The following is a 12,238-nucleotide window of genomic DNA, read 5'->3' on the forward strand; positions in this document are numbered from 1 at the left end:
CCCCCCCGACAGGACAGCAAGTTTCTCCACTCTTTGATCCCTTGCCCTGTTGTGTACGGGTTACAATGCAAGATGTGTGCAGGTTACAATGCACCATGCAATAGGCCAGATTTTGAAGGGATCGCTTGCCCTATTGTGACTACTTGACGCGCCCCTTTAGGAGGCTCCCGCGTCATTCCGCAAGTAGGCTTTCCCGCATAGCGTAGTTTACAAAACGGGATGGCGGAAGTCACGCTCGGAGAGTTATGAAGGCGACAGGACGCATTCTTCTGATGTGGGCATTAAATATGTAACGTATTACAGAAGGATTAAAAAAAACACTATTTCACAATGCAATCCGCCTTTTTCACGACGCGACTGCGCATGCGCCCATCTCCTGGTGGCGGTGTCGCGAAACATATTGGAAGGGTCGCTCGCTCCACTCGAGACAGGTCGTGGAAGTATAAACAAACCGGCTTCCTACGCGGGGTGCGTTGCTGCAGCCGTCGGGCGTTCAGCGCGACGCATTTGGCGATACCTACGAAATGTGTTGCATACGGCAGCAATGCCCAATATGTAAAGGAAAGGAAACTCGGATTTTTTCGCTTTCCGAGCGCTTCCCGGGACAGCCTTCGAAGCGAAGCGTGGATAAAAGCAGTTCGCCGGCTAGACGATCGTGCCGCCCTTGGGCACGGTCAAGCACGTCAAGACTGTGCGGGAATCACTTTGTGACAGGTACGGACGAGGTACTGTGTTTAAATGCGTGTGCAGTCTATCACGAAGTGTTTTATTCATGGGCAGGAAGGCCTCGAATGTCACCGCGGCACCCAGACTTCGTTTCGACGCTTTTTGCTTTCTCAAGCAAGAAGGCCAAATGGGCCAGTGCTGTGAGCCGCTTTCAACGCGTGATGGAGCGGGCAACGAAAAAGAAGCTACGAGAGCATTCGCGCATGGTGCTAAAATGTTGTCATAATCTCCTATGAAAATTTCCTTGTTTATGCCACTACACCCTGGCCAATCCCCCCGTGTGGGTATATGCCATGTATTAAGAGGCAGAAGAAGAAGAAGGTGCGTTATGCGTGTGTTCGAATCATATCCATGATGAAGAGCTCTGCGTGGTATCGCCGGAATGGATTAATGTGCGCCTCTCGCGCTCGTCTCTACGGACGCGCATGCTTGTTTAACCTATGCAGTGGTGTGTTGTGGAAAAATACAGTGAAGTGCTAGCAGAGCTGCTTTGTTGCGAGTACGCTTGTGCTTTTATAGCTCGTGTAGCTAATCTGCAGCGCTTGGGCACGATTGCAAGTGCGTTGCCATTGAGCGGCCGTGGCACTACAGCCTGCCTCGGACTTCGCACCAAGCCATCAGTCAACCCTAGAAATCCTCCAGGTACCAGGTGCTGCCCAGGACACGTCATCGTTGACAGATTCCAACAAAACCTGCTCCGCAGCGGCACTCAGTCCGGCCGGATTGGGCGCGCAGTACCCTACCAGTGAGCTTCCAGCGTTGTACGCGAGGTGGCAGCACAGGAAAATGAAAAAGGCGGATTGCTCGAAGCGGCCGTCGGCCATCTTGTTCGCAGCACGGGTGATATGTGGGAAAGCCCACTTGGGGAAATTCTCGCGTGGTGAAGCCTTGCGGCGTCGGGATGGGGTCGGTCCGGGGAAATTCTCACGTGGTGAAGCCTTGCGGCGTCGGGATGGGGTCGGTCCGCGTGATAAACGGAGGAGAAGGAAGCGGATAGGGCCTCTGTAATGTTTTTCTGGAATTTTGAACTCGATTATCGGCTAATTTTTCCAGATAATGTGGTTCTTCCACGGTCGAATTTATGAGAGTGTGCGCAGTATACGATCACTGGCGAGTATTCGGGAATTTTCGAATATTCGGAAATTCACGAATATCAATTTTCGAATACGAATACAAATCGACTATCAAACATATTCGATTCGTATTCGAAATTTCGAATATTCGCACACCCCTAATTTATATCCTTTGTGATGTCACTGATGAAGAGCGGAATAGCAAGCACTGGGGGCACCGGAAATAACGGAACACGGGAAGCACTGCCAAAGCAATATAATCCCAGATGATTGAGCAAGTGTAGCTAGCCAAACACAAGAGCAGAATCTTCCGGTGGTTGCTACTACATGCGGCGACATGCGCGCCGTTACTAAAACAGGCACGAGTAATCGAAAGAGGCGATGAGTCAAAGCAGGTGTTAATTGAGGCGTTCCACATCAGGAAGCGGGGCTGAAATATCTTCCATCTTAACAAGATTGGTCGGCACTCAGTACTTTCCCGCCATGAATTTTCCTGACCAGACAGGTTTCCGTCAAAGCCTTGGTTTCAGTTTTCTGGAAAAAAATCGTATATACTGCTAGGCGGATAACGCCAATTTTCCAATTTTGCAAAATAGGTACCTTTGATCCTTGCAGAAAGTAAAATAAAATTTTTTGGAACCTGATTATTTTGCAGCAATTCTGTGAATACTTTTTAGTTAGAAGCAATGCAAAAATATTTTTTGCCTCCTACAATTTTGCAGCAAAAAATCGTAAACATTGCTGAAAAATTATGGCATTCCAATTAGGGCAGCTTTTAGGACAACAATGGGACAAGGAATAAAAACATGTGGCTGAAAATTTTCTCATTATTAATCCATTCTTTTTTACTATTGCTGTACAAAATTTGTACTTCTAGAGCCGGCAATAATTTTTAATTGGGCTTTGAAATCATCTATAATTTGAAAAAAAGGTGAACTTTGGCATTTACACAAAAAGCAAATGCCAAGCGAGCACATACTACAGGAATTCTTCACACTGCAAGAAAAATGTGACACCTACACAGAATTTTACACTGATGGCTCCAAAACAGAAATTCATGTTGTAAGCGTAGTAATTCAACAAAAAGGAAAACATGATACGAGTGCCACAGTGTGCATCAGCTTTTACTGCTGACTCTTATGCCATCTATGTGACTGTAGAGCATATAGTACGAGAGAACATCAAGAACAGCATCATCTACATTGACTTCCTTAGTACACTCAAAGCACCGCACTCTAAAATGCTGCTGAACCCATAATAGAAAACATCATACATAATGCAGTTAAAGTTACAAGACAAAAACATCACATTAAGTTCCGCTGGGTCCCTAGCCATGTTGCAATTGTCGGTAATGAGAAAGCAGATGCCTGAGCAGCATAGGCACGATTTGGTCAAATAAAACACGTGAACATACTGCGAAGAGATTTTTTGGAATTAATATAAAATAAATTGAGAAAAAATAGGAAAACGCTTAAACTGCAGCGCTGCCAGGGTATGAATCATGTACGCATCAGTACACAAAGACACTTCACGAAGTCAAAGACCACAATGCATTCAGTAGGTCCACTTTTATTCGGTTCGAACCAGCGAGCCTTCGTAGTGTGTTCTACGCGTGCTCGCCATTGCATTCTGAAAGCTGGGGCCGAATCCACGAGACAGTTCGCTTTGGAACTGGTTCGCCTCCCCGCCGGCCGTCGTGCACGATTGGCCGCGTGTCTTACCGCCAGTGTGACGACATCTCACGGAGGTGGTACCGTGGTTTTTTTACATGTCACACGAGCTGTCAGTCAAGTGAAAACGAACCGGTGAGCTGGCCGTCTGTGGAACAGAGAAGCTGGCATTTGCTTCGATGTAAACATGGTGGTTCCTCCGTTTGCATCCTTGATGTGCGCGCTGTTGAGTGATCATTACCGGCGGCCTAACATACGTGAGGATCCCTTCCACATTCCTGATGATGTGTATAGGCGCATTTCATGCTTTCAAAGGGATTAGTACGCCAGTGGTCAGCTGAAGTACAGAGCCAACTCTCTCCGCGATGACGATAAAGAAATGGCATCTGCGCGCTTCGATTTTTGCAACCCTATAGGCTTCCGAGTGGGCGTTAGCAGGAGGACATCAGGCAGTATACTTGGCTTGAGCAGGCTGATGGCCAGCTTATACCTGTGATACGTGCAAAAAATCATAGAGAAGGTGCTGTTGAGAATCTGTCTGTGCCCCTCCGAGTGTCGCCACGCGTACTTGCTGAGTGAACGGATAAGAAAGCACTGTCATTGAGCTGTGTTATCATCACAAATGCTTCATCGTGGCGCACATTATAGGTTTTCTTCAAAAACTTTCCCTGTTTCTCTGCAGAGATTGCAGAAGAGCCCACAGCATTTCACTATATCGATGGTCTCTTGCCAGAGCTGTGCCTCCTTGTTCAGCTGGTTGAGTCCAAATGAAATATTTACCATGTAATGCTGCTGCTTTTCACTAAACCATACTCCCTTCCTTTGCCAAGTTATCCATGAGGCATGGTAGGCACCCCGCATTTTAGTGGTTGTAACCAAACTCCTTTTTTCTTGCAGTAAACTTTGCCTGGATCAATGTGTTAACAATATTCGTCTTAGTAGTGCGTAAAAAAGGGATACCGCAAGCTTCCAGCTAAAGATAGCATTTTTCATTACCATAAGGATAAGTTTTACTCACGAGCTCATACAGGCATATATCATTAGAAAAACTAGTAGCGAATGTTTGGTTTGTTTTATGGAGTTCAACGTCCCAAAGAGACTGAGGCTATGAGGGAAATCGTAGTGGAGGGCTCCAGATAATTTTTACCACGTGGGGTTTTTTAACATGCAGCCTTAGGAGCAATACAAAGGGGAAAAGCAGCTGGTGAGGATCAGGTAACAGCAGATCTGTTGAAGGATGGAGAGGTCATCGTGCTAGAAAAACTAGCCACGCTGTATACGCAATGCCTTATGACCTCAGCCGTACCAGAAGCTTGGAAGAACGCAAACATTATCTTAATTCATAAGAAGGGAGATGCCAGGGACTTGAAAAATTACAGACCGATCAGCTTACTGTCCGTTGCCTTCAAGGTATTTACTAAGGTAATCGCTACTAGAGTCAGGGCAACCTTAGACTTTACTCAACCAAATGACCAGGCAGGCTTTCGTAAAGGATATTCAACAATAGATCATATTCACACTATCCATCAGGTGATAGAGAAATGTGCAGAATATAACCAACCTCTATATACAGCCTTCATTGATTACGAGAAAGCATTTGACTCGGTGGAAACCTCAGCAGTTACAGGCATTGTGTCATCAGGGTGTAGAAGAGCCTTATGTCAAAATACTGGAAGATATATATGGCAACTGCACAGCTAACATAGTCCTCCATAAAGTCAGCAATAAAATTCCAATAAGGAAGAGCGTCAGACAGGGAGATACAATCTCGCCAATGCTATTCACCGCCTGTTTACAGGAGATATTCCGAGGCATGAATTGGGAACAGTTGGGGATAAGAGTTAATGGAGGATACCTAAATAATCTGCGATTCGTTGATGATATTGCTTTGCTGAGTCACTCGGGAGATGAACTGCAGATTTCATCAGTGAGTTAGGCAGGCAGTGCAGATTGGTCCGTCTAAAAATAACAAGCAGAAGACCAAAGTAATGTTCAACAGTCTCGCAAGGGAGCAGCGCTTCACACTTGGTAGCGAGATGCCCGAAGTGTTAAGTGATTCCATCTACTTAGGGCAGGTAGTGAGTGCTGATCCTGATCATGAAAGAGAATTACTAGAAGGCTAAGAATGGGGTGGAGCGTATGTAGCAGGTTCTCTCAGATCAAGAATAGCAGTTTACCAATATCCCTCAAAAGAAAAGTGTGCAACAGCTGTATCTTACCAGTACTCACCTACGGGACAGAAACGTGGAGGCTAACGAAAAGGGTTCAGCTTAAGGACAACACAGCGAGCCATGGAAAGAAAAATGATAGGTATAAGCGGAAGTGGGCAGAGTGGGTGAGGGAACAAACGCAGGTAAATGGCATCCTAGTCGAAATCAAGAGGAAGAAATGGGCTTGGGCAGGACATGTGATGCGAAGGCAAGATAACCACTAGTCCTTAAGGGTAACGGAGTGGATTCCAAGAGAAAGCAAGTGTAGCAGGGGGCGGCAGAAGGTTAGGCGGGCGGATGAGATTAAGAAGTTCGCAGGCATAGGGTGGGCGCAGCTGGCAAAGGACTGGGTTAATTGGAGAGACATGGGAGAGGCCTTTGCCCTGCAGTGGGTGCAGTCAGGCTGATGATGATGATGATGACTATTGCAAGTTTTATGTGTCTCTATCATTTCGCCTCCATCGAAATGCGACTACCGCATTCGGGATCGAACCGGCGTTTTTCGGGTCAGCAGCGGAACACTATAACCACTATGCCGCCGCGGCGGCTTATTGGTGACTGTAGCAGCCAGCCATCTGTATTGGACAGCGAGATGCGATTCGTGGATGCTATGTGAACTATAATGGCACGTTATTTTGGGTGAAATGAACGGCGGTGCAAACAAGGACACTAACAAGAAAGAAAGAGAGATTTTGCCTCCTTATTGTAAAGAATGCAAGTGTGAGCCAACGCTTAACGGAATAAGGATTTTGGGCAGGAGTCGCGATCAGGTGGCACGTGAAATTCTTGAGGCTTTTATGATTAAAAAGAAGGGAAGCACTTGTGTTAGCGACTCTTCGATATCCCTCCGTAGAAATGAAGTTTCATTTCTTGATGGTTTTTTGTGACATCATGCTCAGTGCGACTTTTCAGCTCTCCTTTTCTAGCGGCGGTCTTTTTATCTTTTTATTGTGTTTATCTTTTCAGTGTGTTGTTTTTTCGGTTTCTGACTGCTTTTGCTTCCTTTGTTTGACTCTGCTTTTGCTACGATTGTTATTTGTTATCGGTTTTTTACTGTCTGACTGCTTTTGCTTCTCATGTATGACTCCGCTATTGCTATGATCGTGTGACACTGCTTTTGCTAAGAGATTGCCCCCTCCTTTTAGTTTTTTAATTCCTTCTATCAGAATCTGTTACTTTTTTATGCGAGGGTTAAATTTTATTGTTCGTTTTCCTGATGTTGATGATTTTTTTCCACGGAGCGATAATGCGATGTCACATGCTTGAGCTGAATGTTTAAATATGCCACCTTTCCGCGCAATAAACAGTTGGTAGTGCACGCATGTGGTGTCTCTTTCTTTCTTGTTAGTGTCCTTGTTTGTGCTGCCGTTCATGTCATCGTGCACCAACTCTCCCCTCAGGCCGTTATTCTGAAGTTACTTTGGGTGTCTCCTGCTAGTCTGTTTTCTTTCTTCATTAGGTGTACTTTAAATATTCTGCAATATCTGTAATATTTAGTCCATGCATGTCGTCGTCCGGCGTCTGTTTAAGCACCACATCAGAATTCTTGAGCTTATAATTCCATCATTTTTTTCTTGTTTCCAACAAGAGAAACAGACTGTGTTTTTGTCATGGAGGAATTGTGTGTTGCATGAATGCGGGTGGAGCTGATTCTCAATACATGTGAAACATTTTTTCATATGTGCCATTTTTGGAGTCTATGTTAGGCAAAGTGTCCTTGAAATCAAAACTAGTCATATATGATGCATGAAGTGAAAATTATGTGGGCCACTACGAAAAAAACGATGTGAAAAAGTACAAGACATGGGGACAAGACGTATTTTTGTTCGTGTTTTTTCGTTCTATTTTTTCATGACGGATCATTACCAACTCGCTCAGCTTCTACAAAACGAAACATGGATCGCTAGCTGCAGTGAACTGCATTTTACAATGGCATAAATAATGAGAGCTTTAGCACTGTCATATGTCAAATACTCAAGCTACCCTAACTACGACCGTGCAGCAAATGTGGAAAGGCACACACGGCAGCGGTAGCAACGGCGTGTGCTGTATTGGCCGTATGGCTGCCTGGCTATGCTGAAACTGTCTATTAGTATTTTAGCATCACTGTGCAGTAAGCACGGTAACTACGGTAACTGCTCGCATATGGCAAATGAGGCTAGCCAAGCCTAGCTGGCAACGATACTGTATTACTTGTACGGCATTACCATATTTGTTGTACGGCTGTATGACTGTGCTAGAACTGCTTCTTGTAATAAATGAAGCCTGAAAGGATTTTAATGGTCGTACTAGCTGTAATGCAACAAATCTGTGGAGATGGTCTTTGTGAGTATTTGATCAAATTTAAATGCTGTGCATGGGCCCTGTCATTTACCAACCATTTTGGAAATAGCTCCTTGTAACCGATTTGGGGGACGCCTCATTGCGCATTCTTAGCCGCCCCTGCCTCGGTAACCTACGCAGAGCGTTGAATCTGGGTGAGCCTCCTCAGTGGTTTAACAGAGTTGTCTGCTGGGGCTAGTCTGTATAGCATCCTAAACTTTGAAAGTGCTCGGTAAGACAAGGACAAGAGAACTGGAGGGGACAAACCTTTCCTCCGGTGACCAGACTGCCTGCACAGCCTCATGCAGCAACGACTAGCGGAACGTAGTTGCCAAAGATACAAATAAAATTATTGACAACCAACATCTAATGATAGGATTGATGCCACGTGTGCATACCACTAGATAAAACACTAAGGAGCGTGACCACTGGCACATAAAGTTCTTGTCTTTCCAAGCGCTTTCAAAATTTAGAATGCTCCCCATTGGAAGCGCTTAAGGGACGCCGGCGGGACGGGGTGCGGCGGGGAGCTTTCGCAACCTGGGTTCTTAATCTTTTTCTTGTGTGTCGGCGTCTGTTGAGAAGGAAACGAAGAGCCTCATTTTTGATTGCCGATTTCTTTGGTGTTTGTGGAGCCATAGCTTAGAAAATTTTAACGCGACAGCGTTAAGGAGCCCGTGTCACAGAAAAGCCGGTGTTGTCAATGGTGTCGCTGATCGTGAGCGAAAAATCCACAGAAAAGAAACCTGGTGGGCCACCTAAGTCATGTGACCTTGTGGCATCATCACAGCCTGTCCATCAAATTCTTAGAAAACTGCCCAGCATGGCAAGTGGCAGTTAAATTAATGATTGGTCGCGAGAAGATGTTCAGGGAGGAGAGCAACCTGGGCTCCACAAGCCCTACCAGTGGTAGCACCTGCCATTGCAGGGCAGTGCACCCTGCACCTCTGCGCCAGAAGTGTATGAGTGCAAAGTAGAGAATGACCAACTCCGGACATATGAGCTCATTAATGCTATCGCATCGCACCCTGACGTCCTGTTTTTTGCGATATGGTGGCATGTTATGGAATACCAATCGTTCGTGCGCCTTTTCTAATCATTGCAAATATCTTTTCATGGCCCCTTCATGTTTTACCAAACTCTTTAAATGGGTCTGTGCACCAAGCTGGCTTCGTGATATTTTTCTCTCGTGCTAGGAGGGGGGAGTTTTGTGGGTAAAACTTGTTTGGATATGTTTTTTCGTATATCTATGTGCATCGTTATGTATTTGTTTTTTCACTAATGTTAAAAGCGTCGACGAGAGATTGCGTGTTCGATCTTCCCAAAAGCTCAGAATTGAGCTCTGTATGGCCCACCTGGTCGCTAGAGTCACCCGCCCGACATCTGCCGGGGGCCGCGTAGGCTGCCCTCCGTGCGGTGCTACGCCTGTGCACACTGGAGACGGCGCTGTTGCTCGCCCTGCTGGCAGCTGCCCTGGCGCGAGCGCTCTCCGGGGATGCACCCATCGTCCAGCCGGGATACACTGGGGTGCCTGCCTCCTGCTGCTGACTGGTTCGCCTGCCTCCAAAGGGACGCGTCTGTGTGTTGTCCCTCTGACATCGTCTCTCGTGCCGGCCTGTGTGAACCACCGGCACATGACGGGTGGTTGCAAAGGGGAAGAGTGGCAACCGGGGCTTCCCAAGTAATGATATTTTTTTTACTGGTTGTCACCCTCGTGAAAAATGACACATGTCCACGAGACGTCCTGTACACATTTCACTAAATGTCCTTCATCTTGCTTACACAGGAAAATGGTCTCAAAAGCAAAAGCAAATGCGTCACGGATACGCATTGCTTGGTAATTTCTTGAAAGAAAAGTTAGTCATTCTCATGTAGTTGGACAAGCGCTTCAATGCATTTTCCCCATTCGCATGGCTGAGTTTGTGTGCTTTTAGTAAATACATGGCCCAAAACAATGTTTTGGAATAGGCTGCGGTTGCAGGAATGAGCACGTGGATAGGAACAGTCTGTTTGTGGACAGGTAGAGAGTGTAGACAGAGCTCGCCGGGACATGGAAGAGCATAAAATTTTCAACTAACGGATGGATAATCCTGATAGGGGACATGAGTGCCCAAATTGAGGAAACAGATGCAGTTTAGCGTTGACGGCAGCATCGTGATCGAAGATAGTCTTGAAAAGTTAAGCGAGACAGAAAGAGGTACTGAAGAGGATGAAAAGTGGTAGGGTTTTAATGTAGCTAAATCGAGTACACATGCAAAAGCAGGGGATGCTTAAGCTCCGCCTGAGGGGTGAAGTGCGTTGAAGCCCACATATATGCAGAATTGGCCATTCCCTGCTTAACATTCATACATGGCGGCAAGTCCTCGTGCCACTCCAGCGCAGTGGCGCAGCGGTTAAGTGATGCGCCACTGCACTGAAAGGTGGCTGTTGCTACACCGGTAGGCATTGTGCAACCCATGTTGCTCTACCTGAGCAACCTCTCGCGACCAACTCCCACCAGCCTCCCATTGGCTGCAGCTTGCGTGACGCTCGATCCTGCGGACTTCCCGGGTAACTCTGGTAAGCTCAGGTTAGTTAGGAGCACAAGATTCTTGCTCGGGGTTGGTACGCCTGGATTAGTGGTTTCACACTAAAAAGCCAGTATATGACATGCTAGGCAGGCAGGCTACTCTCTTGACCAGTGCTCTAGTCATCTCTTCTTATTGTAATTGAGCATACTGGGGCTGTTCTGAAATCACTGTGCTTCTCGGATTTCCTCCCTTTGGTCTCCCATGTAGTCTACGCCAGCGTGACTGATCGGGCTAATTGGTAATTCATGACAGATAAAAAAATTATGGCTAAATGATGGCAGTGTGATCATGCCGGGCTCATCATCATAAACCGTGATTCCCGATTTTTCTGCAGTAAATCTCAGTCCTAGAGCTTCTGCCTCTGTTGTGCAAATGTCTCCCAAGTCTTGACCGGTTTAAGCTGGGAGTAAAATGCAGTCATGTTAGGCATATGTTCCCTCAATTTGCAACGGGTATTGAATCAGCAGATTAAGTTAACTAATTTTATTTCCTAGTGATGCAATAAATTTCTATTGCATAGGAATTTAAACGAGATGTGTCTTTCTGAAGCCATTATTTCGTTGGATTTGTGCTTAGTGTGTGGAGATGTGCAGTTACACGGCGCTAAAATGTAAAGTAGCATTTGGATGAGCTGGTCCACATAGCATGGCCTCGATATAAAATCTATCTGTTTGTTCCTCGTGCCAGGCATGCACCTAATGAGAGAAAGATAGAGCTTCCCCTCGCTCAGGCTGTGGCAGCATTTTTGGAGCCAGGGGCCCGTCTCCGCAGCATGGTTGAATTACACTAGAGCATATGGATGCTTGCAGCGCCGTCAGAGGACATTCCTGGCTGTCATTCTTTAAAAAACAAGGCATGCAAGGACATGTCTTGTTTGCGCTGCTGTATCCTAGCAAGGCACGCTGCTGGCAGGCGTTGAGCATGCGGTGTTTGTCCCATGCACGCAGGGCCGAGGAGGTGATGGCCTCAGCGCCGAGCTGGAGCGGTCGCTACAAGCCGTTGCTGAGCGGCCCGACCGTCTGCGCTGTGAGACGCAGCGCCTGGAGCGGGCGCTCGACCTCGAGACCAAGGCCGCTGGAACCTCGCCGTAGCTTCAGCTGTGCAGTGCCAAGCACGATGTAACTTCCAGATGAAACAATGCTTCCCGTGACTTGGATATTGCATTGCTGCAGCTCTCTGGGAAATAACCAAGATTAATTAACCCGACTCTTTCAAAACAGGTGCTGGTGACTTGTGCGCCTCTTTTTGTGAAATATATAATTTTATCAAGCAAATGGGCATGCTGGTGCCCATTCATGATGCCAACATAATGTCATCTTTAACATCTCAGAGATTTCAGGTGCGCAGCGAGAAAGCCTACAAAATGCCTCGCAAAGGGTCTGTGCCCATGTTCAATACTTGGCCGTCTTTAGCCATATATACAGTTTCACCTAGGATTTTACTCAATTTTTAAAGATAGGCTTTTTAAATTAAGCGAGCTTTTTTCGCCATAGCATTGTCAGTGGTATAATACACCAGAATAAAGCTAAGACGCTAACTATAGCAGGCTGGTTAACTAATATATATCGTAAAAACGCGTGTAAGCTCCGCATCCTGTTTTCCCAATATGGAACTATTAAAGAAGATTTGTATAAGGGCCACACCCAAAATTTCCATGACCCTCGCGG

At 46.3% G+C, this 12,238-nt stretch overlaps 1 protein-coding gene across 18 annotated transcripts in view; it reads left to right on the forward strand.

Annotated features, from left to right (window-relative positions):
- The window catches only part of LOC144124450 (uncharacterized), a 425,125-nt gene extending 413,398 nt beyond the window's left edge, over positions 1–11,727 (forward strand). For 9 of the 18 annotated variants that reach the window (XM_077657111.1, XM_077657115.1, XM_077657112.1 and 6 more), the window contains 2 exons: positions 9,330–9,682; positions 11,519–11,727. In XM_077657111.1, coding sequence (XP_077513237.1) covers positions 9,330–9,682; positions 11,519–11,693 — 528 coding nt within the window. In that variant the 3' untranslated portion in view covers positions 11,694–11,727. The remainder of the gene's footprint in view (positions 1–9,329; positions 9,683–11,518) is intronic. The other 9 variants (XM_077657122.1, XM_077657125.1, XM_077657126.1 and 6 more) reach the window with 3 other exon arrangements.
- Positions 11,728–12,238: the final 511 nt, after the last annotated feature.

The sequence above is a fragment of the Amblyomma americanum genome, chromosome 3 (genome assembly GCF_052857255.1).
Source record: "Amblyomma americanum isolate KBUSLIRL-KWMA chromosome 3, ASM5285725v1, whole genome shotgun sequence".
Taxonomy (NCBI): Eukaryota; Metazoa; Arthropoda; class Arachnida; order Ixodida; family Ixodidae; genus Amblyomma; species Amblyomma americanum.